The 27,050-nt window shown below is 44.7% G+C and overlaps 10 protein-coding genes across 10 annotated transcripts; 9 read left to right on the plus strand and 1 right to left on the minus strand.

Annotated features, from left to right (window-relative positions):
- Positions 1–1,989: 1,989 nt before the first annotated feature.
- On the plus strand, positions 1,990–2,454 carry BJ212DRAFT_1488068 (uncharacterized protein; the record flags this gene model as incomplete). Its single annotated transcript, XM_041341341.1, has 2 exons — positions 1,990–2,263; positions 2,336–2,454. 2 exons carry the CDS (start codon positions 1,990–1,992, stop codon positions 2,452–2,454), a joined length of 393 nt encoding a protein of 130 aa, XP_041185840.1.
- A 2,934-nt stretch (positions 2,455–5,388) lies between these two features.
- BJ212DRAFT_1305357 (uncharacterized protein) lies at positions 5,389–6,957 on the plus strand (the record flags this gene model as incomplete). Its single annotated transcript, XM_041333750.1, has 9 exons — positions 5,389–5,503; positions 5,690–5,742; positions 5,797–5,840; positions 6,073–6,082; positions 6,197–6,244; positions 6,376–6,444; positions 6,600–6,726; positions 6,831–6,856; positions 6,931–6,957. 9 exons carry the CDS (start codon positions 5,389–5,391, stop codon positions 6,955–6,957), a joined length of 519 nt encoding a protein of 172 aa, XP_041185841.1.
- Positions 6,958–10,973: 4,016 nt separating this feature from the next.
- BJ212DRAFT_1305358 (uncharacterized protein) lies at positions 10,974–11,544 on the plus strand (the record flags this gene model as incomplete). The annotated part of the gene is made up of 2 exons (XM_041333751.1): positions 10,974–11,223; positions 11,276–11,544. 2 exons carry the CDS (start codon positions 10,974–10,976, stop codon positions 11,542–11,544), a joined length of 519 nt encoding a protein of 172 aa, XP_041185842.1.
- Positions 11,545–12,432: 888 nt separating this feature from the next.
- Positions 12,433–13,286, plus strand: BJ212DRAFT_1305359 (uncharacterized protein; the record flags this gene model as incomplete). Its single annotated transcript, XM_041333752.1, has 3 exons — positions 12,433–12,676; positions 13,019–13,143; positions 13,197–13,286. The coding sequence occupies 3 exons, from the start codon at positions 12,433–12,435 to the stop codon at positions 13,284–13,286; spliced, it is 459 nt and encodes a 152-aa protein (XP_041185843.1).
- A 182-nt stretch (positions 13,287–13,468) lies between these two features.
- On the plus strand, positions 13,469–13,849 carry BJ212DRAFT_1488071 (uncharacterized protein; the record flags this gene model as incomplete). Its single annotated transcript, XM_041341342.1, has 3 exons — positions 13,469–13,583; positions 13,634–13,722; positions 13,775–13,849. 3 exons carry the CDS (start codon positions 13,469–13,471, stop codon positions 13,847–13,849), a joined length of 279 nt encoding a protein of 92 aa, XP_041185844.1.
- A 1,619-nt stretch (positions 13,850–15,468) lies between these two features.
- BJ212DRAFT_1400738 (ubiquinol-cytochrome C reductase hinge protein-domain-containing protein) lies at positions 15,469–16,602 on the minus strand. The gene is made up of 5 exons (XM_041337320.1): positions 16,339–16,602; positions 16,147–16,277; positions 15,940–15,958; positions 15,828–15,886; positions 15,469–15,774 (listed from the first exon to the last, which is right to left on the minus strand). The coding sequence occupies exons 1-4, from the start codon at positions 16,495–16,497 to the stop codon at positions 15,848–15,850; spliced, it is 348 nt and encodes a 115-aa protein (XP_041185845.1). The 5' UTR covers positions 16,498–16,602; the 3' UTR covers positions 15,469–15,774; positions 15,828–15,847.
- Positions 16,603–17,002: 400 nt separating this feature from the next.
- BJ212DRAFT_1400752 (OPT oligopeptide transporter protein-domain-containing protein) lies at positions 17,003–20,380 on the plus strand. Its single transcript, XM_041337321.1, has 17 exons — positions 17,003–17,138; positions 17,198–17,634; positions 17,683–17,725; positions 17,777–18,288; positions 18,339–18,422; positions 18,471–18,521; positions 18,569–18,624; positions 18,680–18,725; positions 18,776–19,058; positions 19,109–19,189; positions 19,240–19,341; positions 19,391–19,405; positions 19,463–19,668; positions 19,727–19,869; positions 19,924–19,958; positions 20,011–20,074; positions 20,123–20,380. Exons 2-17 carry the CDS (start codon positions 17,257–17,259, stop codon positions 20,283–20,285), a joined length of 2,262 nt encoding a protein of 753 aa, XP_041185846.1. The 5' UTR covers positions 17,003–17,138; positions 17,198–17,256; the 3' UTR covers positions 20,286–20,380.
- A 363-nt stretch (positions 20,381–20,743) lies between these two features.
- BJ212DRAFT_1450196 (OPT oligopeptide transporter protein-domain-containing protein) lies at positions 20,744–23,547 on the plus strand (the record flags this gene model as incomplete). The annotated part of the gene is made up of 14 exons (XM_041338803.1): positions 20,744–20,850; positions 20,896–21,025; positions 21,090–21,644; positions 21,695–21,778; positions 21,832–21,882; positions 21,944–21,999; positions 22,047–22,363; positions 22,427–22,507; positions 22,559–22,660; positions 22,783–23,131; positions 23,181–23,215; positions 23,263–23,272; positions 23,384–23,454; positions 23,486–23,547. 14 exons carry the CDS (start codon positions 20,744–20,746, stop codon positions 23,545–23,547), a joined length of 2,010 nt encoding a protein of 669 aa, XP_041185847.1.
- A 930-nt stretch (positions 23,548–24,477) lies between these two features.
- Positions 24,478–25,574, plus strand: BJ212DRAFT_1400759 (peptide methionine sulfoxide reductase MsrA; the record flags this gene model as incomplete). Its single annotated transcript, XM_041337322.1, has 6 exons — positions 24,478–24,670; positions 24,737–25,206; positions 25,255–25,300; positions 25,362–25,365; positions 25,402–25,491; positions 25,517–25,574. Coding segments are annotated over exons 2-6 (478 nt in total), but the record flags the coding sequence as incomplete, so codon positions are not given.
- Positions 25,575–26,160: 586 nt separating this feature from the next.
- BJ212DRAFT_1207294 (uncharacterized protein) lies at positions 26,161–27,050 on the plus strand (the record flags this gene model as incomplete). Its single annotated transcript, XM_041329169.1, has 3 exons — positions 26,161–26,267; positions 26,336–26,930; positions 26,978–27,050. Coding segments are annotated over 3 exons (775 nt in total), but the record flags the coding sequence as incomplete, so codon positions are not given.

A 27,050-nucleotide genomic window follows, 5' to 3' on the forward strand; every position in this document is an offset into this window, starting at 1 on the left:
CAAGGCTATGTACGAAGCATGTGGATAGTCTATTTGTAAGTAGAAATGGATCACAAATCATGAAACAGAAATGAAACATAGGTAGTGGATCAGGGAGCAGGACAGTGTAGGGAACAAGAATCCTCTAGGCGTATATCACCCATATTATGACTCATGACAATTGGTATAGTGTGCAACTCACTACCCATGACTTTCCTGTGAAATGCACCAGAGGCATGACACTTTCCCGCATTATGCGACACATTCCCATGCATGCACTTAGCGCGCTCTTCCCACGCTTGGTTGCACTTTGTTGCACAGTGTCCCAGAGCATCCATCCATCGTCCAACCAGTTCCCTAGTGAGTCCTTTCTCATCTATTTTCATTATCAGACTATATTTGGCATTGTATGACACTATATTTTGTCATGGACCCTTCCTTACATCATTTACATACTTAGAGCGCTCCCTATTTGCTTCCGAGCCCTGGGAGCATGCCTAGGCATAGCTTACCTGTTGCTGAGGAAGTTTTAGAATACACCAACCACACCAGAGAAGACACCTAGCACCACCATCCAGTAGTCATCATCTAGAGTGAGAATCTATCATCTTCAGTCAACATGCTTCAGTCATCGCCTTAGTCCTCAGCCCAGTCTATTATCATCAGTCTCTTCATCACCAGTCTTAGCTCATGCCTTCACACCTTCTACCAGTCATTTATAGGTTCGTGCACTGCATGTGCCATATTCCCACACTTCACGCTCCTATGCACTCTACATCCCCATGTGCGCACTTTCAGTGCACTCCACCAGAGTTGACCTGGTGTCACCCAGTGGATCTTGCTTTCCTTGCTTCCCTCAAGGGTCGAATGTATTGCCAGGCACACTTCGACCAACATTTAGAGAGTCAGTAGGCCTTCCTCTCACCCCATAGTGAGAGCCCCTTCTTTCTTTCTTTAGCTCTGCAAGCCCAGCAGAGTTGTTGAACCTTCAATGGATATACAGATAACTGAAATACCAGAGTTAGGGGGTTACTGAAAGGGGATGAGTGCTGGCTGTGGATTTGGATGAGTTGTGGACTGGACCAGACGAGTGGACAGATTAAATAACGAGATGTTGGAGGGAGATAAGATGTGGATCTGAGATGAGATAAGGGTCGGATCTGAGATCCAGATATGCGGATATGACACTCACACAATATTGTAAATAGTAAAAAATGCAAAAACATGTGGACAGTTTTTTGAGCCACTGTACCTCCTTATGCTGCTTAACTAGTTTACCCAATTCTCTTGTTTGTTCACTTGTTAATTCAGCCTCAGTAAGGGATATTCCAGTTGTGCTGTGTTTGAAATGGATGCCAACTTCTGGCCATTTCACAAACCATTCTAGACATAACTGGTTAAAGTATGTGGAGACAGAACCCTGCAGCTGACTCAAGCAGAAGCCATCTATCTTAGTCTTTAACCAAGCTGTCTATTTGTGAGTCATCCACAAGGTTCCAGGTGTCTATCATTCCCATCAAGGTAAGCAGGTATTGATATAACCTCATGTGACACACATACCATATGTTTTTTGATGTTTGATGTGACACCTAGCTTGTATGAATACCCCATATAGGACAGGATTTCAACTCTATTTCCAATCCACCCAATAAGGTAAGGCATTTATAAGGCAATTGCTGAGGTTCTTTTTTCGACCTTATAAGTGCCATGTGTATGAGACACTTAACATCAACATTTACCCCTACAGCTAGTTCAAATCTGCATTGTGCCACTCCTGTTTGATCAATATGAAGGTCTAACCTGAGGAAGATGATACCTTCACCTTGTCCAAACTTTGGAGTGTGTTACAACTGATACACTAGAAAAATGGTAAGATTTCTTGTGATCATTCTATTTCTGTACCTCAGATTGTATTACAGTGGTCATTGACAATAGATCCCACAATTTTACCTTTGTCCAGAATAGCCCTGCCTGAGCCAACAGTAAGTATCATCATTTCAATCAGTCCTAATGCTGATTTCATATGAAGATGTGGCCAATCCTGCCAGTGACAACCTCAGCAATAAGGAGTTTGAATCTCTTGCAGTACCATCCACAGGCATCATGACTGTCTCCAAGTCACAGCAGGCAACTATCTTGCAGCCTCTCTCTGACATTATTCCAGCTGTGCTGTCCACATCACTCAGTCCAGCTGTGCAACCTCTGGCACAAGCCCCTCCAGCCATGCAGACCATTCTGGCTAGCTCTTCTACCTCTGCCCACTGGTACACTATCACTGTTGGCTGTGAGACAGGTGTCTTCCAAGGCTGGTATGTTCTCTGACCGTGTTTCTTTAAGTCACTCTAACTGTTTGTAGGCACAGTGTTCCACATCCATAACATCAGTGTTCCCAGTGCATGTTTCAGTTGTCACTCTTCTCATGTCACTGCTGAGGAAGTGTATGTGTGGGCAAAGGCTTCTGTTGGAGTAATATAGGTGCCAGTGTGATGTGGGGTCCATGTTGCACAATGTAGATGTAGATGTACAGTGGCTCAAAAAACTGTCTGCATGTTTTGACATTTTTCACTATCTATGATATTGTGTGAGAACTCACAAATGCCTCAAGGACATGCTTATACCACATTGTAGTATGGCTTCAGGGCTTTCATTTGAGCCCTACACCGTGGGAATCGGTGGAGATATGGTGGAGATACAAGGCTCACAAAATGGTGACTCATGCAGACAGTTTTTTGACTCAAGTATTTTACAATAATAACCAGGTATTCTAGTATTTTGTATGACCTCCCTTGGCTTTAATTACTGCCTCTATCCTTCTAGGCATACTCTTAATTAATTTCTGGCAATCCTCAGCTGTGACTCTCTCCCAAAGCTCCCATACTCCTTTAGGGGGGTTTTCATAGGCTTGAAGCTTTTTCTTGAGTGTTCCCCCAGAGATGTTCAATGACATTGACATCAGGAGACTGTGCTGGCCAGTCAAGAACATTGATGTTATGTTCTTCAAACCATTCCTTAGCTCTTCTGGATGTGTGCTTGGGATCATTATCCTGTTGGAAAATGATATCTTCTTCATCAATCCCTGATTCTGCCAAGCTAGGCAGCAAGTGGTCATTTAAAATGTCCACATACTGCTCAGCATTCATCTTCCCCTCAACCTCAGCAAGCATTCCCACACCATTCCATCCCATACAGCCCCATACCATTAAAGAACCTCCTCCAAACTTGACAGTCCCATTAATCTCTCTGTCTGTTAGGCCATCTCCCTTCTTTTTCCATACATATACCTTCCCATCTGACCCAATCCTATTGATTTTGGTCTCATCTGACCATATAACATGCTTCCAGTCCTCTACAGTCCAGTGTTGATGAGCTAAGGCAAAGGCTAGTCTTCTCTGCCTATGTTTGATGGAGAGAAGAGGCTTTTTCTTCTTTGTTACTGCCTTGAGATGAGCTGCCTTGAAAACACTCCTCACAGTTTGTGAAGAGACAGGGGTAGTGATGGTGGAATTGATATAATGGGTGGCTTGGACAGCATTATCAGCCTTTCCTGTAGTGATATGTTGGATAATAGCCCTTTTATCAGTAGAGGTAAGCTTGGATGGATGTCCTCCACAAGAGTTTTCCTTGTCTGGGTGGCTTTCTTTGATAAACTTGGCCACAGTGGACTTGCATACTCCAGTTCTAGAGGAAATTTGGCAAGCAGAGAGGCCAGCATAAGACAGAGAGAGGATATTATCTCTTTAAGCAGAGGAGATGGCTTTCATGGAGATTATGACTATGATACATGAGATATTCTGGTTTATATAGTTAGATATAGTCATAAAATAACATAATGACACCACTTCATAATTTATATAATAGTGGCATGATTTTTGTGGTGTCATAAATAATGATTTATATAGTTTTAATATACACTCAAAAAACTGTCCACATGAGTCATCATTTTATAAGCCTTATGTCTCCACCATATCTCCACCAATTCCCACGTTGTAGGGCTCAAATGAAAGCCCTGAAGCCATACTACAATGTGGTATAAGCATGTCCTTGAGGCATTTGTGAGTTCTCACACAATATCATAGATAGTGAAAAATGTCAAAACATGCAGACAGTTTTTTGAGCCACTGTATATGTATATCTGTTGTCAAATTTGTTGTGTTCTTGCCTGTCAATCATATTTTCTTTGCACAAACACATCGAACTGAATAAGATACAATGCTACAAACACTACTGTGAAGCTCACCTGGTACAGTGTGCACAATGTAACAACATACCTAAATAAGTGTCCTGAAGTTGTGGCAGTGCCTACTAAGTAAGTCCTATGTAGTTGTGTTTGTACTTTAGAATGTTTACTACATCCAACCAGTTTGAAACTTCACCTCCCTATCATACTACTCACACTCTACCTCACAAGTGAAAAATGGGGAGGCATCAGATGCCCTCACCAGAACATGAAGAAGTATGTAAATTCTCAAAGCATATGCACTATGCATAATAAATATTTTTTTCTCTCTTTTGTTTGATCAAGTAACTATTGATCAAACATTAGGCATGTGGGCTATGAACAACTCAAAGCATGTCATTGATGGAGGCAGTGTCAGGGTGCTACAATGGTATGTTTATCATTTCAGAGTGTTTAAGACATTCTTATTCATTTTATACAGGCTACTTTTAATGCTTTTCATACTATGGAAGACCTATGGACCAAAACTTACACTGGAGGTAGCTGAAATCACAATGGATGTGAACCTCATGTTATCACCCTTCTACAAGACATGGATGAACAGGGCTGGAGTGCTATCAGGCCTGGGTTTATAAGTGAGTTAGTGGAGGCAAGGGTTTTACTTAAGAATATCAAGATACTAGCAAATTCAGTTGCCAATCTGGAAGGTCCCTGTACTGTGCAGCTGATGACTAAATGTTCACACCTTCTGCACTATGCCCATCTTTGGCTTGCATCAGAGGAGGAAATACTTCAGCTTGTGGATCAAGGAACTCATGTCCTTGATGATGTATTACATACTAACAACTTAGTCTGGCAGCATCATTAATTATATTTGTATTTACTACATCAGCAAAACCCTGATTTGGGTACAGCGCCACAGCCACACAGCGTGTCATAGGTCACATAGATTTTGTTATAAAGGCTCTGCAGCACCACACAAGTATTGATTCTATGTAAAAATGAGTGTAATGTAGTCATAAACATGTATATAACAAGATGGTGTGCTAATAATAATTTTTTATTGAGAAATTGTGTAGTGTGTAGCACTGTACAGCGCTGTACATGGGAGGACCTTGCTGTGACACTGTGATTGCTGTGCAGTGTTGTGCAGCACTGTACATAGGGTTAGGGTTTTGCTGATGTATGTACTATGTCACATGTGACAAACCTTTGAAGTTTTTTTGTTGATCATGACCCTACCTCACAAGCACAAGTTCAACAAATACTATCACCAACTTGTTGAAGAAAAATTTGCTTGGATTGTGGCAGAACAAACTACTAAGGACAATGAACCTGACACTTCATGTCATATACACACATCTGTTGATGTCACTAACAGACTCTGCCCTTTAGTCAAAACAACATATTTTTCTGTGCCAAATATAATAGCACCAGCTCATAATAATGTGCCATCAATGCTCCCTTCTACACCCTTGGAATCTCTTAATTTTGATTTTGTTGTTGAAGACACTTACATGAATCATATTGTAGACACAAACTTCAATCAAGAGCCAGTCAGAAACACACACAAACACACAACAGGAGTATGTGCATGGCCTGACTTCCTTTTATCTGGCACTAATTTCTTATGACCACAGGACAACCCTCAAAAGTTGTGGATTCTAGAGAGAAACTTTCCTTTGTGAGTCTATCAGGCTTGAAAGCCATGGGGATGTGATGTGGTCTCAGTGCTATTATGGCCTCCATGGTTGCGAGAATGAGCTCATGTATCATTGTAGCAATTGTGAAGGACTTCAAATGTATTGTCAATCCTGTGCAGTAGCTCTCCATTGTGCTATGCCCTTGCATCATATTGAAGTATTTATTTATAAATCTATTTGCCTTTCTAAGTTCTGATCCTTGATTACATGCAGGTCTGGATGGGTAAGTACTTTCAGCACAACTCCCTTTGCAATATTGGGCTACACGTGCAACTCAGGCATCTCCCTGGGGTCTCATGTTGTAATCCAGCTCTAGCATTTGATCATGAATTTACAGTTCTTAACACCAATGGTATTCATAGTCTTGCACTTGATTTTTGCAACTGTGAGTCTACACAGACTCATGTCATTCAATTACTGCATGCTCAATGGTATCCTGCTACAAGTACTGACCCTCAAATGGCTGCTACCTTCTGACTCCTCAATGATTTTCAAATGTACACATTTGAATCCAAGGGATCTACATTTGAATATTATCAAGCTTTGTCTCACTTGACTGACAACACAGGCACAAAGAGGCCTAAGGTAAGTTTTTCACTGTTTTGTACATTTTGTGACTAAATATGTACCAGGACCACTATGAATCCCTCCTTTACATGAGCTGCCAGTACTGCCATCTCATTGCCCTTAAATGAGCAGGCTGTAGGAGTGTTCTAGACTCTCATGTGGGTCTCATGCAGGTGAAGAGTAGTTGTGCAAGTCACAATGTGGTGAATCTTGCAGATTCAAAGAGAGTGCATGGCCTTGCAGTGACAGGCATAACTTCAAGCAACCCTCAGCAGTGGGAGATCTCCAGAAGGGAGAGAAGTAAGTAATTTGTCATTCTGTATGTGTTTGTTCATGATGTCAATTTAGATATGTCAATATTGACTATCTGTTCTTTTCAACAATGTTACATTTGAGTGATGTAGTTGTCATCAACATCTCATATGATATTGTGTGTCAGTGGAACAAGCATCTTTGGGAGCACATGTCTCACTATCCCTTTAACATTTGTTTGGCACATACCAGCAAGATTATCACTTCCCTCATGCCTAAATTCCATCTCCCTACCCACATCACTACATGTCAGACTAACTTTTTATTCAATCTCATCAAAGGAATGGTGTCATATCCCATATGCTGGACCTAGATCCCATAATATTCCCACACCTTCTGGGCCTATTTCCGGACCCCACCTCTGACTCATTCCCAGATCCCCTTCTGCTGTGTGCTCCATATCTAAGCAGGATTAGCTCTGCTATGGAATTACCCCTGAGCTCCAGACCTCCAGATCTTCACTACTAGCCTGATCCATACACCCCTATCCTGTCCACTCTATGCACATTCTGTCCAGCAAGACATCTGGACTTTATCTTCTCTCAGATTCTGGACTACATCTACCACCTCACATATCTCAGTCCTGTTTCCACCTTGCCTTCTGGATCCCCAGATCTCTGGACCTATTCCCATCCTCTGTCTGAGATCCTGTGCCTATCTCCATTTAGGCATCTCTGCCTTTCTGATTCTCAGTTATCTCTGTTTCTGTCTTGCTGATTGATCCTTGTACTAGTTTCATCTCTGAGTTCATTTACTTATGTTCTGTCTCACTTACCAATGTGTTTCTACATGCTTGTACATAGCCTTACTCCATTGCTTACTGATCCTCTCGGATATCCTCTAGTATATAACCCCTATACAACTCCAGTAGAGTCCTCAGTCTAAATATCACCTTAGACTTGCCCAATCTTCTTCTAGACTTCAGTCCATCTGAGTTTGTCCTTTTTTATAAGACCTAGGGATGGATTCTCTAGGCCAGAATTCCAGACCTTTGGATTTGTCCCCTATGTCTCTGTTCCAAGTCTAGGGATTGCTTCCCTAGGCTGGAGTCTTGCCTTTCCAGCACTTACCCTCTCTCCAGACTTTGGTCCAATCCCTGTCTTTCTAACTCTACCTTAGAGTAGTCTACCTCTGTTTGCTTCTACATCGGACTTCATCCAATGTAGCCCCTATTCCTTCTGTACCTTCAGATGTCCTGTCTCTCATACCTCTGGACACCCTGTCCCTCATATCTCCAGACGTCCTGTTCTCCTGTTTCCCATACCTCTGGACATCCTATCCTTCCATCCTGTTTCCCATAGAGATATTACCTTGGGGTCTCTCCACTTCCTGTGCAGTGGGAACTCCTCTGAGTATTTCCTGTACTCCTCCAGATATTTCCTGCACTCCTCCAGAAGTCCTCCCACACTCCACCAGAGTAGCCAGCCTCTGGAAGTCCTTTGGACTTCATCTGAAACGAAGGGCACATACTTGGGTAAGGAGCACAGCATACAAGCTGAGGCCAAGCCCCTCTGAGTCAGTCTCTCTCTCCCTTGAGCATGGTTCTTAACAGATAGCCAGAACAGATGGCAAAGTGCCAGAATGTGGCTGGTCTAACCTTAGCCCTGTGGCTACTAGCACACAGGAGATGGGACCTGGTTCAAGGTATGATGCCCTTGATGACCACTTCAGTGACTGGAACTGGTAGAAGGTGTCTAACTTTGGTAAGTCATTACCCTCATCATCAATAGCAATCTGACACACTTTCAACAGGCATATTTCTTTTGCAAAAGCTCAAGGACACCATCCCTTAACATGATCAACATATTTCAGACCTCATCGATTTTGAAGATACAATTCCAGCTGAGTCTTGCAATCTGGCATATAATAATAGAGAATTGGGAGTCTGACTGATTTAATGCAAATCCATTTGACTCAATATTTCCACCTATGACACAAGCCTCTGTTCAACTAGAGCTCTCACAAGCTGAAGCAGACCAACTCAAATGTGGATTCAATATGTCCTTGTACTCCAAGGTTTCACCAAGTGTCTTGATAGCTGTTGGAATTGAGCTTGAGATGCAGCAGTACATAGCATTATTCTGCTGCTCTTTAACTTGACTGACAATTTACTTTTCTTTGACAGGCACCACCTTGTTCATGAGACCTCAAGTATAGGTGCACACATCACTGAAATCCACCTATCTACACTACAGCAGTGGACAAACACACTCCATCATCAAATCAAACACTGGATCAAGATTCAGACTCTTTACATGCCATGTGTTACACATCTTCATGACACAACTGATGCTACCTCATCTGATAATACAGGAGAAGACATCCATAGCATCAAGCTCTGGATGCCCTCTGTGATTGTCACCTGGTCTTTATCTTGTGACAGAAATCTATTGCAGATTGAATGGAAGCTTCATAGAGCTCAGGGACATGAGGTGCTGCATGAACTTCATCAGCACCTGCAGCTTAAGCATCATCTTACTGGTGAAGGTTCAACAACTCTGCTGGCTTGCAGAGCAAAAGAAAGAAAGATGGCTCTACCTCTGGGGTGAGAGGAAGGCCACTAACTTTCTAAGTGTTGGTCAAAATGCACTGAGTGATATGTTTGACCCTTAAGGGAAGCAAAGAAAGCAAAGATCCACTGGGTGACACTGGTATAGAGACTCATGCCTCTATATGGCCATTATAGGATGATACACCACCCCTTTCTATGTGTACTCTAGCTCTGATCCTCAGGATAAGTCACTCATGCTATTACACGCTAATGCACAATTGCTGTGCACACACAAATGCACTTGCATGCCCCATGTGCCTGCTCTAGGTCCTCTGCTACAGTCCGTCTACCCATTTATGTCCTCACTAAAGTCCACTGGTGCATTTTTATTGTATTCTTATCACTCTGACATATCTTCCGGACTGATTACAGTGCTGTAAATGCATATGCGCACACTTAGGCACCATTACATATAGATATTGCTACCTACTTGCTTTACTTCCATGCTACAAGCATTGCCTAGCACTCAATATAGAGAAGGGACTTATAATTTTTAGAACACCTTATCCTAGCACTTCCCACCTCTGTGTATTAGCAGTAGTTTGCGCATTAGAGCAAGTTTAAAGGTCCCAAAAGTCTGAATTCGTGCACTACCTGCCTAGACATGACCACTCCATGCCAGTTTGATTCCTTCTTCACTGGATTTAGTTTCCAGGTAGCCTTTGCCTCTATGCCTTAGAACCCCATCATGCACACTCTCACTTTCTATCGCCCCAGCATGCTTTCATGCATGTCTCGATTGTGCTTCTTCCAGCATTTGCACTTCACACATCCTCTGGTGCCCATTTGGTTTCAGAGTCTCCCTCAGACATTTTGAGGACTCTCTCTCAGTAGCTGTCCTTTGGATTGAGTTCTGTCTCACATCCAGGTCTTGCTGTAGAGTTCCCTTAGTAGTAGTCAGTTTCTCTCATAGTTCCTAGTCCTCACCTTCACCAGGTCAACTCTGGTGAAGTGTGATGAAAGTGTGCATAGGAATATGGAGCACATAGGAGTGTGAAGCATGGGAATAAGGCACAAGGAGTGCATGAACATATAAAAGACTGGTTGATGGCATAAAGACATGAACTAAGAGAGCTGAGAGGAGACTGATGATAGTAGACTGTTGCTGAAGGCTAGGGCAATGATGGATGGATGCTAACTCATGATGATAGATTCTGACTCTGGATGCTAAGTGACAAGATGGTGGTCTCTCCCTGTAGCTAGTTGTGGTGGTTCCTGTTTCCAAACTTCCTAGGCAACAGGTAAGCTGTGCCTAGGCACACTCCCAGGGCTTGGAAGTGAATAGGGAGTGTTATATGTATGTAAAATGATGTAAAGTAAGGGTCCATGATGAAATAAAGTATTGTATGATACCAGAAATGGTCAGATAATGAGAATAAAGGAAAAGGGACACACCAGGGAACTGGTTGGATGATGGATGGATGCTCCAGGACACTGCATGACAAAGTGTGTGAAGAGTGCGCTAAGTGCATGCACAGGAATGCATTGTGTGGTGTGAGAAAGTGTCATGCCTCTGGCGTGTTTTGTAGGAAAGTCATAGATAGTGAGTGATGCGCTGTACCAGTCATCATGAGTCAAAATATACATGATATATGCCTGGAGGAATCTCATTCTCTACACCAGCTTCAAGAAGGACTGGATTACCAGTCAATGTGAACACACAAGGTCATGTGAGATCATAAACATGATGCAGAAAAAAATTGACACATCTGCTACTGAATATCACATCGCTTGGGCCTCCCTCAGTGCTCTTGCTGAACCTCTTTTTGAAATTGACTGGAAGACCAAGTTCCCAATGCTCAAGAAAGAGGATGTCTGCAGAATGACTGAGGACCAAGCAGCAAGTGAAAGTATTTCTGAGGGGCAAAGATTGGTTTCTATTTCATGGATTTGGAAGCAGCATTATGGCACCAGAGAGGAAGAGCTTTCAGATGGTAAGCTCACCTTATGATCTTAGCTAGTTCCCTTCTGAACCATGTTTTCTAGCTATGTGCATTGAGTGGTGCAAGGCTCATGCACATGCTAACCAGTGGTCTGAGGAGGTAGAGCTGTTGCAAGAGGAAATGCATCATGTTCTTGCATTCTTTGATTGGCATGTGGCCTGGTGGGTGGAATGTGCAACATCCAAGACATGGCTCAGGCCTATAGAGAATGAAGGTGCAGTAGCATATGCACATTGGCAAGCTGCCATTCAGAGGATGATGCATGACCACTGCTCTTCAATTTGGAGTGTCATTCCTGGCCTCATGGCCTAGTCATCATGCAGTACTGCTATCTAATGTTTTGTGGGGGTATGTTTTTTTTCTGTGATTTTCATGTATTTTGTAATTACTTGACATTGTATATCAAGCTATTGCCCTAATGAACTAGTACCTATCTGTTCCCAATAGCATAGCAGATGTGGGAGCCAGGCAAATGCTATGTTTTGATATTTTTAGGATTCTCTGTATTTACCTAATTGGGCAACAAGGCAGTAGGAAGTAGTAGACAGATGATTTGATGGATGGAAGGCCCCAATTTGATGGATGGAAGGCCTGGAAATGATCCAGGGATGGGGAACAGTGAGAACTATATACCACACTTCCCAGAGTGCAATGTCAACAAGAGTCCTAGTGCTGCCACAGTCCGGTCCAGAACCATGGTTTGAACTGGACTTTTGGTCCAATTCTCCATGGTTCAGTCCATGGTTCTCACATCAGCCAGAACCGGACCAATTTTTGGTTCTTGGTTCTGGCTATTCCCAAACTGTTCTGTTTTGGTTTGGCCTTGCCAAACCACTCCAAATTCTTGTCAATTCTCTTTGACATCACTTACCTTGACATTAGGCTGACTTTCAGGATTTGCACTCTCAGTACCTGGTCAGGCTGGCTTTAGGCTTTTTGAAGGTAAATACTAACCAATTGAACTTTCAATTCTCTCACCCACTGACATACATTTAACTATGTCACAGATATTTGTTTGCTTAAGTCTCCACATCTTCCTAGACTGTCTAGACTCTAGACAGTTATGATCCTCCACTGGCCTTACACTCTGACCGATCTCCTAGGATACCAATATTCTGTGATATTCAGGTATTTTCTCCCTGCTCTGTGTACAAAATGAGATAACAATGATGATATTGTGAGTCCATTGTCTCCCTCAAAATGTCTCAAGACTCCTGTACTCTCAATGCTGATGGCACCCTCAAGGATGCCTCTGAAATCAAGTTCTACAATGATCCTGATGATGATGTCCCATTGCCACAGGTCCCATCGACAGAATCCACAAGAAATGCCTTCTCCATTCTACTCAATGCTGGACACACCCCAGCAACTGTTGCAGCTGGTTCTTGGCACTCTGGCCGCCCTTTAAAGCCCTCAGCTTGTGTTCATGATGCTGACAATGCCTGTGGGCTGTCTCCCAGGTCCTCACTGCATCCACTGTCAAGAACACATCCTCAATCTTGCTGCATGACACTTCATTGATGCAGTCACACCTACCCCTCAAGCCACCTTACTCAAGAAGATCCACCACACTATAGATAACAGCGATGATACTGACATTGACAGTTTAACTCAACAGCTGGCTGAATTGGAATGCGATCCTGAAGCTATAACTGAGGATGGTTTTGATGTGGAGATGCCATTGGCAAAATGCTTGCTCTTATTGAACAGGTGAAGTCCTCTTTTTTGTTTTCTTTTCAAGTTGTTTTGTTGACATGAAAATGATAGATTCACAAATTGCCACAAGCCAGGGCATTCTTCCAAAAGACTTGTGAGGAAGAGGGCATCCCCATTCGTGAGATTTTGGCCTGGGTGAGAACATGCTGGGCATCTTTGTTTAAGTGCCTCAAATGCTTCTTGTCTCTTTGCCTGGTGAGTGAGACATGATCACATGTACAAATCTCTAACATCTTCATTTTTTTCAGGCCATCAACCACTTCACTCTTCTCACTGATGAGAGTGATGAAGTCCTGAAGTTGCACGACAAGTCATATGGCAACTTCAAGCTTGATTGAGCCGACTGGTACATAATGTCCTTAAGGTATTTTTCTATCTGATTGTTCATTCATTCATTTACTTACAGTTATGATAATTGTAGGAGCCTGTGACTATGCAGCAGTCTTTCTCTTCAGCCACCCATCCAACAGCCTGGCAGACTATACCAACACTAGAGTGTCTCACTGATACATGGCAGACAATGGCTAATGATCCAGAATACACATCAATTGCTGATGTGATTCAGAAAGGCCTCAAGAATGTGGAGAAGTACTATGAAAAAACCAGCGACTCAGATGTTTATTTCATCTGTCTGGGTGAGTTTCATTGTTTTCTCTTTGAGTGCTGGAATCTGATGTAACTATAGTTCTGGACCCTAACTTCAAGTTAGCATATGTTGAAACCTATTGGACTGGTGTGAAGGTCACAAGTGGGAGAGCTCATTTTCAAGCTGTGGTAAGTCTGATTTGAGTGCTGTATGCTGCCAGTGGCTGATAAGTATTACAAGGCTCCTCCACTGCCATGTGCTACACAACAGGCTGCTGTGCCACCAAAAGCATCACAGGTCATTTGGTATGGCTAATCCTGGATGTGTGATGCTGTCATGGCATGTCAAGCTGCAGATCATTGCATGTGAGATCCCCATCATGAACTCACCTCATATCTCAATTCACCATTGGAAGAGACAAATGAGGTTGTGGTGTGGTAGGGGGTAAGTTGGTTTTTGATTTAATACATTCTCAACTGACATTATTCATTAGCTGCACTCGCTACAGTATCCAACACTGGCTCATATGGCACATGATTATTTACCAATTCAAGGAAGTGCTGTGCCCTCTGAACATGCTTTCTCTCACAGGGGCATCACATCTACCCTGCGCCACAACACACTTGCACCATCCACCTTCTCCATGCTACAGTTAATGAAGGCCACTTACTGGAATGGACATCTTTCAGCAGCTACAGAGGCAGGGGAGTATGCAGCCATGTGATTAGACTAGTTACCCAATGTGTAGACTAGTACTTCATCAATGTTTTTTTCGCACTCCCTACAGAATTTTTTTTGGTTTGGTTCAGGTTCAGACCACAAGAAAATTAAACCAGACCATAGAGAACCATTCTCTATGGTCTGGTTCTTGGTTCTTGTCTAGGACCCTCCAAACTGGACCATGGCAGTACTAAACAAGACATTTGAGCATTGTGTGGAATAGAGGATGAGGAGGAAGAGACAATGGTGAATGTAGTATACAGGAACCTATTACTGTAATTGACAGTAGGAAATGTCCAAAGGTGATCAGAGCACTTGTACACTGTATGACAGCCATATATGGCCATACAAATATGGCAACATACAGGACCTTTATACCCATACCCTATACCATCAACTCAAGGTCTAAACAGCCAACAGTATGGATATGGTGACCATATTATGGTCCTGTAAATTTTTGTTGTATGGCATATGGTGAATAGCCCTAGCCCAGCCTGAGGTGTGTTGGATGTTCAACTTCATCACCTATAGCTAGATTCCTCTTTCAGTTTTGGACTCTATACCTACACCTTATAATCTTGTTGTTACAGCTTGTTTGTACCTCAGCAGTTCTGTTCATGACACTGAGGTATGTTCAATGTTTCTTGCACACTGTTCTGATCTGATTATACTCCATTTCTAGACTGTCTTAAGTTCTACTTTTAACTGCTGGTTTATACAATTTCAATGAGTGTAATATTTGCATAAACTTTGGTGATATGTGAGCACCTGTAATTGTCAATGATGGCAAGGCAGGCCATTGTCAGGATTTGTTGGAATGAATCCCCTGATATCACCAGTCCTGAGGCTGCAGCCATTCTAGTAGACTGTATTTGGGACACTGAGCTGGCATTTTCAGTGGATATGAGTTGAAGAATGATCGAATCAAAGATTTAAATATGTAGCTTGAAATTTGAGGATGCAAATGATGCACGAGCGGACAGTGCTTTGTGAGGGCAATCTGAGCGACGACAGAGGAATTTAGACTTGTCGATAAGTCATATATATTCATCGAGAGGGGTTTTGGATATGTAAGCTGCTCAGGCTGAGTCACGAGGTCGAATTTGACCAGCATCGCGAATTGATTCAGCCAGGTCAAACAAGTTAAACCACGAATAACTACTGGGATTGGGCATACGTTAGACGATGGTAAGCCTAAGACATTTGGCATATCGAGCGGGATTCCCTATCTGGGGGCAGGCGATCCCCAAACTGTCCGGCGGGCTCGAGTTCCTGGACTCCACGAATCTCAGACTTTCTAACCACGTCGGTCATACTCACAGGCCAACAGTCTCAAATTGGATAAATGGAGCCAAGGCCGCATAGCAGTGCGCAGTTCAGACGGGAGAATAGCGCAATGGGAATGGCGTCGAGAAATAATGATATCGGCGCATTTGCCGATCAATATGATCCTCAGTAGCATATAGGTGACAGGAGAGATAAATGGTATTGCTCCTTAAGAACGATAGCATGTATTGTAACTATAGGGCCAAATAACTAAGATACTGAAACGAAACTGAAAAGAAAGACGCACTGCAGTATTAACTCTAGCGTCTACTTGAGCTTGGAAAACAATTTTGGTGCAGCACACGCCTAAGTAGAATGTTAAGCGAGAACTTTCGAGGGTGGCGACAGAATATACATACGTCGGCACAGTGCATCATGCTGTATTATGACGCCGTTAACGAGGATTCCAAGGAGAGGGGAAAGAACGACTCACTGGACTGCATATCAAGTAGTCGGAATAAGAAAAATCAATATGAATGCCATGAAGATAACAACATAGGTAACCTACATCTATAATCATAGTATATGAGCGTTATGCAGAAATTAATATTCAAATACCAACTCACAGTTCCTCCACACAGTCCTCGCCTTTAAAGCCTTGTCCAGATTGCACCTTCTCTTGACAGTGTTCGAAATGTCTCGTTAGAGAAGCGCATGCTGCTGAGTTTTTGCACTCCTCTATAATGATAGGGTGAACCTATAGACCGGAGTGACATTAACAGAAGAGGACGATATTGATATCCGGAATGGAGACATACGTCCTCAGCTTCCACTTCCTCTTCTTCCTCAGACCCTTTCGATGGTTCCCCCACCTCAGCAACTTCCTCCTCCTTCATTTCGTTTTCTGGCTGCTTCTCCTCCGGTGCGTCACAGTGCACAGTGTTGAAGAAAGACGAGAAAAACGATGTCACAGACATGGACGCGACTGACTTTACAGTTAGACTTTACACGAGAGAACAACTTCGCGAATTTCCGGGTTGATGCCTTGAGGCGCCGCTTCAACCAATCCACACGGCTATGTCCGAGACTCCGAGTGCTTGGTTTGGCGTCACTACTGATCATGCACATGAACGTTGAACACCGACTCTAGTGCGAAGTTGTTCCCTTGCACTTTAGAGGTTATACAAGTGTAAAATCAAATCATGTCAATCCTTGACCTACACACGGTACAATATTCCAGGATGTATAATGCTTCAGAGACTGTTGTTTAAATTGGTCATTAACTTGGATTCCGAAAACCTGGTTAACACCTTGTTAACACCGGGCTCGGACGCGATAATTGCCACCCCGAAGCCTCCGCAGTCATCTTGTTTCATATCAAAAATACGCACTTATTGTGGCGGTCAGTCACTAACAGCCTGAAGAATAGGAAATATAATCTTCAGGATCTACACATTGTCGTACCAATATATCTCGGATGCCGGTCGACGCAGTGACAACGAGTGCCTTTCCTGTCATTATTTCATTCGTGCTAATAGGTTTTAATTTCCCTGCTATTCAGAACTATGTTTCATATGATAGGTTTAACTTGGCCGCGGACACACGAAGATCCTTTCAGGTGAAACAGAAATAGCCTTATCGACCATATGGGTGAACTGATTGCAATATGCCACACAGCGCTTTCTTTGACAATGACATGCACAAGGATGGAGAAGCACCTGACCTTTTAAAATGTCATGCCGGATAAGAATTTTCATAAAAGCTTGGACCTGCATGATCCAATGTCATCTCTGTGTGATATGACTTCCAACGGCATCCAGGAGAGTGGACCGGGTACCTTCAACCCCAACGACCCTGCTTCTCCGGTCCTGAAGGAGAAGTATTTATCATCAGCTGCTAGCGATGACATATCTACGGCCGAGCGCAACTCTCAGGATGATAATAGTGATAATGAAAAGCTCGTGTCCGGTGGACGTTTCATTAATACCGATGATCCTTTCCCCCTCGATCCCGACGCTCCCGTGGAAGAGAGGCAGTTGACCGTCAGGGCTTTGCTTGTCGGCTGCCTGCTCGGGGCAGTTATCTCCGCAAGCAACGTTTATTTAGGTTTGAAGGTCTGTGAATATCTTTTGGAAAACTTCAAATTCTGAAGCTGTATACAGACAGGGTGGACCTTTGGAGCATCACTATTTGGATCGATATTTGGTTTGTTGTTTATATGGTACGGCGCAAGTGTAACTTACCGTTAATTTGCAGGTTTCGCCATCCTCAAGCCCTTTTCTAACGCAGCACCGCGCTGGCTTGGAGGCGGCTATTTTGGTCCCAAGGAAAACAATGTATGCCAATCTACAGCGTCTGCTGCAGGTAGCCTTGGTTTGCTTTTTACCTCCGGCTTTCCTGCTGCGTACCAGCTTGGTCTTCTCGGTGCAAGTCCTCGAGATGATATTGGTCGACTATTCACGTTTACTATTTGCTGCGCTTTCTTTGGTCTTGCATTTTCCATCCCGCTCCGGAAGTTCTATATTTTGAAGCTCAAGCTCGTGTTTCCTTCTGGTGTTGCCGCTGCGTACACGATTCGCTCGCTCCACGTGGGCAAAACCGCTGCGACGAACGCTAAGAAAAAGACCAAGGCATTGATAATCTCTTTCTGTTTTGCGATCACTTTGCGCGTCATCAGCGAATACGCTCCCGGGCTTCTTTGGGACTGGCATATTTTTTATGCGCTCAATCGACTGGGGTGGGAATACATCATTACCGCAGAGAGTTGGGTCAGTCTGTGCTGTTGTACGAGATATACTTGTCTTCTAAAGTACAACAGGGGTGGATTTGGGAATGGACACCGGCGTTCATTGGTGCAGGGATGCTCACAGGAATCAACTCATCATACAGTTTCTTGGGCGGTGTGAGTTTGTTCTATGTTCTGCATGGCTATCCTATATAATGCCTGCAGAGCTTCCTTGCATGGGCTATCATCGGACCTGTTATTGTTCATACGGGCAAGGTATGCACAGAACCCCTTACTCGCCGGCGTATCTGACAGGATCACAGGCCTTCGGCATTCCGGCGGTTACATCCATCCCTGGGCAAATGAATTATGCATCAATGTGTGTGACTTTCATCCTTGTTCAAATTCATCTCAGCTGAACCAGTTGTCTGGAGGTCTCTGACTGATCCCGTTAATCAGCCGTCGCCACGATACTGGCTGGTAAGAGACTCTTCTGAAGATTGTAGATCCATTATGCTCATCGTATGCAGGTCTGGCCCGGCACACTCATGCTACTTTGCACGAGTTTCACCGAAGTCGCCTGCAACTGGAAGTCCATCTACTCGGCCGCGCGCATTGCGATAGGTGCACTCGCGGAACGTTTCCACGGAGATTCACACGAAAAGAACAATGTAGAAGAGTTCGTGGATCCTGTACCACCTGAAGACCGGGTTCCATTCTTGCTCTGGGGTGGTGTGCTCGTCGCTAGCATCGTAGTCACATGTGTTGTCATGGGTGTTCAGTATGGCCAGAACGTTGGTATCACAATTCTCGGTGAGACATGACTCCATCATTATGATCAGTGCTTGAACGTCAGAATCCAGCCATTGTCTTCGCATTCGCATTTAGCTTCATTGGATGTGAGAGTTCTGGCCGCACAAACATTAATCCTGTGACATCCATTGGTGAGTGCATCTGGGAACCTGTGATTCTATACTGACAGGTATCTCGAAAGGTAATGCTTCTCAACTCATTTTTGGTGGTATTGGCAAAGGGCAGGGGTATTCAGTTCGGAGAGGCGAGCTCTTGAATTCGTTATCAGGAATGCTTGCTTTGGGTATGTAACATGCCTCTCTGAACCACTACTCCTCACACGCCATTCCTAGGTGCTGCTGAGCAAGGTCTGTAGTCTATAGACCATACTTTGAGCCGCCCGCAAATACTCATTTGCCACGTAGCCGCTGATATGATCAGTGATCTCAAAACGACCCATCTTCTCAGAGCGTCCCCCAAAGCTGTCTTTTACGGTCAGCTGACCGGTGCCATCGTGTCCATCTTCATGTCCGCCGGTGTCTACATTGTTTTCTCAGTTGCATATCCATGCATCAATGATCTTTCATACACTACTTGCAGTTTCCCGACACCTGATGTGCAATCTTGGAGGGTGGGTTCTTATTCATCAGACTGTACCTTTCATTGCATGCTACTGATCAATTCAACAGGCAGTTGGGATTGCAGTCTCATCGTCGACCCTTCCCATCCCACCATCATCAGGGTACACGGCGATAGGATTGGGCATCGCGGCTGTGATTTCGGTTGTTGCGAAGCATACTGTCGTCCCGCCGAAATACCACAATTGGGTTCCGTAAGTTTCTCGGTACCTTACCTCAAGAGAAATCCTTACAAATTGACCACACAGGAACTTCAATGCCATCGGCATCGGTTTCATCATGAGTAAGGAACACTTCGAAGTCATTGAATACTACTAATGCTATCACCCTCAAAGATGTATGCACCTACCCCTTGGCTATGTTCTTCGGCTCTACAATCGCTTTCTTCTGGCGCAGAACGTACGTATCTCTCCCAACTACATTTTGACTAGTTTACAGGCTGTTCAGGTTCTTCAACCACTATGAGATGTACTGCTTCGCTGTAGCTGCCGGGTTCATTGCTGGGGAGGGCCTGGGCGGCATCGTGACTGCAGTGTTGACGATAGCAGGAGTTTCTGGTGCTGTATATGGAACGACAGTTGGCTGTCCGGGTGGGGTATATTGCGGTTAAGCCTATCGTCCGGTGGCATTGTACTAGTATGTAATTTTGACGCTGGGTTATGAATTTGATGAATATTCGTTTACTGCATGATTTCTTAGACAAGGTCCATATCATTTCACTTCTTGGTTATGTTATATTTCGATCGCAAGCTCAGCACTTTTGGCTGACGGAACTATCTGGGACCACCGCAGCAGGTAAGTATGGGCACTTTTGATTTCCTGTTGTCAACTAGTAGTCATGGGGCTGCGGAGAAGAAATAAGCAGATGGGCTCCCGAGGACTCTACAGCTGACTCTCGCTGTTCCAATTATACCGCTTATCATTGAAGTATCTCTCACTGATAAGCCTGACCTCGTGCCTTGCCCCTCAAACACATTGGCATGGGCGAGCTCAGGATAGCATATATACGTCGCCTCTTTGAGCAGTGGTATCGTAACCTCAAGTCCAAGTCTGCCTAGTGGTTTAAGGATGGCGACTGCAGCTTCTCAGGACCAGGACCGATTACCCTATGTACAGTCCTTATCTTCTCACTCGGAGAAGGAGAAGAGTGCTGTCACCGCGGACATTACCTCCGTGTCTGGTGGCTCTGAGGGGCTAGAAACGCACGTGCAATCCATTAGCACAGATGATCCATTTCCGGAGGATCCGGATGCCCCTGTTGAGGACCAACAGCTAACTGTTCGAGCCGTAGTAGTTGGCTGCATTTTGGGGGCCATCATCGCAGCCAGCAACATCTACCTGGGTCTCAAAGTCAGTTATCCTTCCGATATGCAGTGAGGGGTTTATTAATGCATGCACTCATCCTTTCACGCAGACGGGGTGGACGTTTGGCGCGTCGTTGTTCGGCTCAATCATAGGCTTCGCGATCTTGAAACCACTCTCAAGAAGTGCACCGACTTTTCTTGGTGGGGGCTATTTTGGGCCTAAAGAAAACAATGTTTGTCAATCCGCCGCCACGTCAGCGGGAAGCCTAGGATTGCTCTTTACCTCGGGTTTCCCTGCCGCATACCAACTGGGGCTGCTGAGCGTTCATCCCAAAGACGACATCGGCAGACTTATCACTTTCACGATTTGTTGCGCCTTCTTCGGTTTGAGCTTCACTCAACCGCTGAGGAAATTCTACATTTTGAAGTTAAAGCTCGTATTTCCCTCCGGCGTGGCCGCTGCGTACACGATTCAATCTTTGCATGTGGGCAAGAACGCAGAGGCGATAGCGAGGGAGAAAACCAAGACGCTGATCTATGCCTTCATCTTTGCCATTCTTTTACGGGTGGTCAGCGAGTATGCTCCAGGATTGCTTTGGGATTGGCACATTTTCTACGCTCTGAATAGAGTCGGGTGGAGTTCAGCGATCGCCGCTGAGAGCTGGGTGAGCATATCATCCGTTATAGGAACGTTTGTCTGATTATCAGCCGAAAGGGATGGATTTGGGAATGGACCCCCGCGTTCATTGGCGTAGGGATGCTCACAGGTATCAATGCCTCGTATAGTTTCCTCGGTGGAGTATGTGTTATTATTACGACTGCATACGGTCGCTAATACGTTACGATATACAGAGTTTCCTCGCTTGGGCTGTTTTGGGTCCTATAATTGTCGCCAAAGGAATAGTCCGTGCAAGACTCTTCATATGTAGTTACATACTGACCACTATTGAACCACCTATGGCAGGCTTTCGGGATCGTTGAAAATCCATCTATACCTGGATACATGAATTATATGGGAATGTGGGTCGTCTGTTATTTCCTTCGTGTGAAAATCTCACTGTTAGCAGGACTCTTCAAAATCCGATTCAGGAGCCATCTCCGAGATACTGGCTGATCTGGCCTGGCACACTAATGCTTCTCTGCGCAAGTTTCACAGAAGTAGCATGTAATTGGAGGTCACTATACGCCGCAATGCGCTCCGCTTGCGGAATGTTCCTGCAACGGTTTTCAAAAAACGGTGTAGTGGACGATATCGTGGACCCCGTACCTGAGCACGAACGTGTGCCTTTTTGGGCTTGGGGTTCTGTACTTGTCCTCAGTACGATCGTTACATGTGTCATAATGGGCGTTCAGTTCGGACAGAACGTTGGTGTCACTCTCCTTGGTGTGTCATCAACGCGTTAGATCGATTTTAAGGAGAAGCTGATACTTCCCCTGCATCATATAGCGATTCTGTTCTCTTTTTTGTTCAGCTTCATTGGCTGTGAAAGCTCTGGTCGGACGAATATCAATCCCGTTACGTCAATTGGTAACTTTGCCGAATAGTCAATTCATTCACAGACGCTAACATTACTGACAGGTAATGCCTCGCAACTCATTTTCGGGGGATTAGGAAGGGGTCAGAACTACGCCGTCAAACGAGGCGAGCTCCTAAACTTGCTTTCTGGAATGTTGACGCTAGGTAAGTAACTAAATCGTTGGGCATCACAGGTGCTAAATTGTCGTGAATCAAACAGGTGCTGCGGAACAAGGTATCCCAGTTTTATTATCAAAACCTTGAAATTTTGTTGATGTGCGATTTAGCTGGGGACATGATTGGCGATCTCAAAACGACACACCTCCTCCGCGCGTCCCCCAGGGCTGTTTTTGTTGCTCAACTCTGCGGAGCTGTAGTATCAATTTTCATGGCTGCTGGTCTCTACGTCGTGTTTTCCACCGCTTACCCGTGCATCAACAATTTGAACTACACAACATGCGCCTTCCCCGCGCCTGACGTGCAGTCATGGCGTGCAGTGGCCGTTGCTGTGTCTTCAAGTACGCTGCCCATTCCACCATCTTCTGGGTATGCTGCCATCGCACTTGGATTGGTGGCGATCATCTCTGTTGTGGTAAAGTATACTATGGTTCCTCCGAAATATCACGACTTCATACCGTGAGTGATTTGCCACCGTGTTCCTGCTTTATCTGACATAGAAATGAAGCAACTTCAATGCTATTGGAATTGGGTTCATAATGAGTATGTGATGCGTATTCCAGTGATTGGCCGTCTTACTCACTTCGCAGACGTCTGCACGTACCCCCTTGGCAATGTTTTTTGGCTCGACTATTGCATTTTTCTGGAGAAGAATGTGCGTCTAATAAATTCTCTAAATGCTCTAATAGCTTCTTCTGACATCTCGTACAGGTTCTTCAACAACTACCAGATGTATTGTTTTGCTGTGGCAGCGGGTTTTATTGCAGGAGAAGGTCTTGGTGGTATCGTGAACGCAATATTTCACAATTTCAGGCGTCTCTGGTGCAACATACGGGACATCCGTCGGATGCCCTGGTAATGTTTATTGCGGATAAATGTTATGTAGGACTAGAGTCTAGACACAGCATGGTCTTGTCTGTCAGCATGTTATCACTCCCATGTCAACTAATACAGAACGTCCGGCCGTCTTCTTTCTAGCGGGTGTGTCTACGGGAGACTATATAGGTCACGCCACTGACGTGCCTGCGATCATATCGTCCAGCAGTACAGGGAAGAGGGATAACCAACCCAAACGCCTGCAGGGCGAGGCAGCAGGTCTACATAACCTTGCGTTCGTGCGTACGCGTGACTCCTGATTGTCTAACATTAGCCGTGTTCTACCTCGATCTTTTTAACATCAAGAAAATCCTCCCTTGTTAGAACAAAATAGATACAGTTAGAGCAAGTTATCCTAATTGGACGGATTAGAATATACACCTGGATACATTTGATTAGTCACTGAAAAGCAGGTCAGAAAGAGGCGAGCAAGCGAAATGAAAAAAAACCTTGCCAGATAACATCAATCATTGGGATAGAATGGTACGAGGCACTAAATCTGGCGAGATGCGAGCAAGTCAGAAAGTACCGGAAGTAGGATATGGTTGTGGTCGTAGCATCGACAGGTGAACAAGTGTCAGACTTCGGTGCAGATGCGAGAGGGAGAGCGAGGGTAGCGAGGGCACTGAAGTGGTTGAAAACATAATCATCAACAGCAAGAATGAGTAACTTTTACCCCTGAAAAGAAAAATTGGTCATGAGAACGGTGTCCGCCGAGCCTATGCCCTTCCCATGTCCAATTTTTCTCTGCCAGGCTGCACTCCGTGTGACCAAAGTACACACGGTCCTAAAGACTTGGAGTGGTCTCTTAAAAGACGAAGATAACCTTCCGGACAACTGGATCCGACAATCAGGGGTAAATTTAGTGGGCTTCGGGACGGAATAGGTAATTCCGAACAAGGCGCAATTTGAGTCCCACGCTGCTATCGCAGTATCTCTGGGTGACCATTAACTCTTAACTAGCGCGCGTGAAACCCTGGCCATACCCCAAACGTATCCTCTAGGATTGACCTTGTCAGTTGCTATAACATTGATAACATCATTATACAAAAAAAAAGATAAGATAGTATATGCTTCTCATATTCGGTATTTGCTTTTTGCACCCCTCTTAGGCTGAGCAAGGTATTAGGCGGCAGCGCCGGCCCTGTGTATATCATCGTGATGTGGCACCGAATGACAAATGCTTAGATACACCTTAGAAGCCCGGTGTCACGCTTCCCACCAACTCGTAGTCCTGGTCAATATTTCATTAGATGCTTAGTCGTCTCAATCACATTCGTACCGCCTTATTTTCTTTCGCGACGCCTGCAATGTCACATGCAATTGACACGTCCCATTATCGTGCTGCCTTGTCTTCAGGCAAGTGCCGTTCCTTCGAATGTGTGGATCCAACCACGAACCCTTCGTCAATACAGGCACTCAAAGCGAGATTGCCACATTCGCTGGGGGGTGTTTTTGGGGTGTCGAACACATATTCCTGAAAGAGTATCCTCCTTCGCAGAACAAGGGCATCCTCAAGACGAGCGTCGGATACACCGGCGGGCTGGAGAAAGCTCAGAGCCCGACGTACAGAGAAGTGTGCACTGGAACAACCGATCATGCTGAGGCCTTGAGAATCGAATTCGACCCTTCCATAGTCCAGTACGGAGAGCTCGTTGGTGAGTTGCAGTTCTAGCTCCGTCACATAACCTGATCTGCCGCCAGAGTTCTTTACCGCACCCATGACCCGACCACGTTGAACAGGCAGGGGCGGTGATGTGGGCACTCGTGCGATTGTTCCCTTGATGTCATATTTAATGTCCTAATTGTCGAGCAGAGTACCGCTCTACGATTTTCACACATTCACCTGACAGAGCAAGATAGCGAAAGACGTCACGCAGAAGGTACAAGAGGAACATTTCAAGGGCCAAAAGATTGTGACGGGAATTGAAGAAGCTGGCAGTGTATGATGCCGAAGAATATCATCAGCTACATTTATTCAAAGAACCGAACGGATACCAGTGCCCAACACACAAGAAAGCACTTGGTAGATTGGATGAGATTGTTAACAGTGTAACTGAGTATTGGAATTGTATAGTAAACACCACTTCCAGTCATCAGAATGACCACAATCAAAAAGCCGCCATTCAAGAGTGCGAAAAGCCCGTCCCTTTACAAATGTAACAAGGAGAGTGGTGCCGAACGGGCGATGTCAATGCGAAACCTGTATAGGGTCTGACTCAACTCTCTGCACCGTCATTTCTCGTCATTGCGTTTTGATTGTGGAAGGATGAAAACCAAAACATTTTCGTCACGAATGTTATAAGGCGGAGGCGTGGGAAATAATGTGTGTGAATATCGCTTCCATTTTGGACCCATGCACTTGAAGAAAGACCTGCAACAAACTTTCATTTGCACGTTCATCGTATCTCGCAGTACTATGTCGTGCCACGGGGCATGAAGCTGTAGCTAAGCGCTGAAGTTTGGCGACAAAATTATGGATCCGTATGGCATCGCACTTGATTCCATCAGCGACATACTCAGATGCTTACCTAATTCTGTTGGACCAAGTGACTTGGCAATGCTCACGCACTCACGTTGGTTAACCCTACAAGATCGAGGTTTTCTAATCGATGCCAGCTGCTCATCGAGTCCCCGAGGGTAGCCCTGTTGCTGCATTTCTATCTGAATATGCTTCTGACACTGAGGTATATGTTAGCCATCTTGACACCACTGACGTGTCAAGCCGAAAGCAAGTCGCACGTTTGGGCTCGAAGACGAGAAGACTTAACATACTTTCCATCGCAGGAGGCACTTCCTTTTCATGCTGGGTGCCAATATTGCATGGTCTTTTCTGCTTGGCAAACGCATATACGGCGCTCTGCACCGCTACGGCATCCTGTTCATCCTTGGGAAAATACTACCAATACTCAAGGCCCCACCTCCTGTGGTGAACTGGCCTTTAGCAGGTCAACTGTGCATGGACATGTTTTTATTGTCCGTCTTGCTGCCCTTGATCAACAACTTCATCACCATCATCAAACTGCGATACCATCATGGATTTCCAAAATCTGAAATTGTCTTCCGAAAACCTAGTTCAGCAACCGTTGCAGATATTGTTTCTCAGCCTCCGGACAAAAGGGATTCATACATGAATGAAGTTCTGCGTCGTGCCGTTGATCCCGAGGAATTCAAACAACCAACTTGGGGTATGCCCTGGGAAGAGTGGACCGTGGACTTCCGGGCGATGGCAGTTGCGTACGAGGCGGAGAAGAAGGGTTTGATTTCTAGAGATGCATGGGAGCTAAGCGTATGGATGAAGATGAAGGAAGGCTGGACCGTAATTGAGCACGGGAAAGTCAGTGACCCCTTAAGCCAAGTTGGTATGATGGAAAAGCTTCAAGTACGCAAAGTATTGTCTTGTGTTGCACACGCTTATGACGACCTTAGCGTAAACTCACTGCCATGGGCAAACGACACGTGTTTACTCAGATGATGGAAGTTATTCAGGTCAAGACTGTCG

The sequence above is a fragment of the Suillus subaureus genome (assembly GCF_016647635.1).
Source record: "Suillus subaureus strain MN1 chromosome Unknown BJ212scaffold_121, whole genome shotgun sequence".
In the NCBI taxonomy this organism is placed as follows: Eukaryota; Fungi; Basidiomycota; class Agaricomycetes; order Boletales; family Suillaceae; genus Suillus; species Suillus subaureus.

Bases quoted from the DNA above. Each gene is read 5' to 3' on its own strand.
- BJ212DRAFT_1400738 (XM_041337320.1), bottom strand. From the start codon at position 16,497: ATGTCTGTGACATCGTTTTTCTCGTCTTTCTTCAACACTGTGCACTGT. The intron at 16,278-16,338 runs GTATGTCTCCAT...TCCGGTCTATAG, and splicing joins AGGAAGTGGAAGCTGAGGAC to GTTCACCCTATCATTATAGA.
- BJ212DRAFT_1400752 (XM_041337321.1), top strand. From the start codon at position 17,257: ATGCCGGATAAGAATTTTCATAAAAGCTTGGACCTGCATGATCCAATG. The intron at 18,522-18,568 runs GTATGCACAGAA...ACAGGATCACAG, and splicing joins TTATTGTTCATACGGGCAAG to GCCTTCGGCATTCCGGCGGT. The intron at 19,190-19,239 runs GTGAGTGCATCT...GTATCTCGAAAG, and splicing joins TAATCCTGTGACATCCATTG to GTAATGCTTCTCAACTCATT.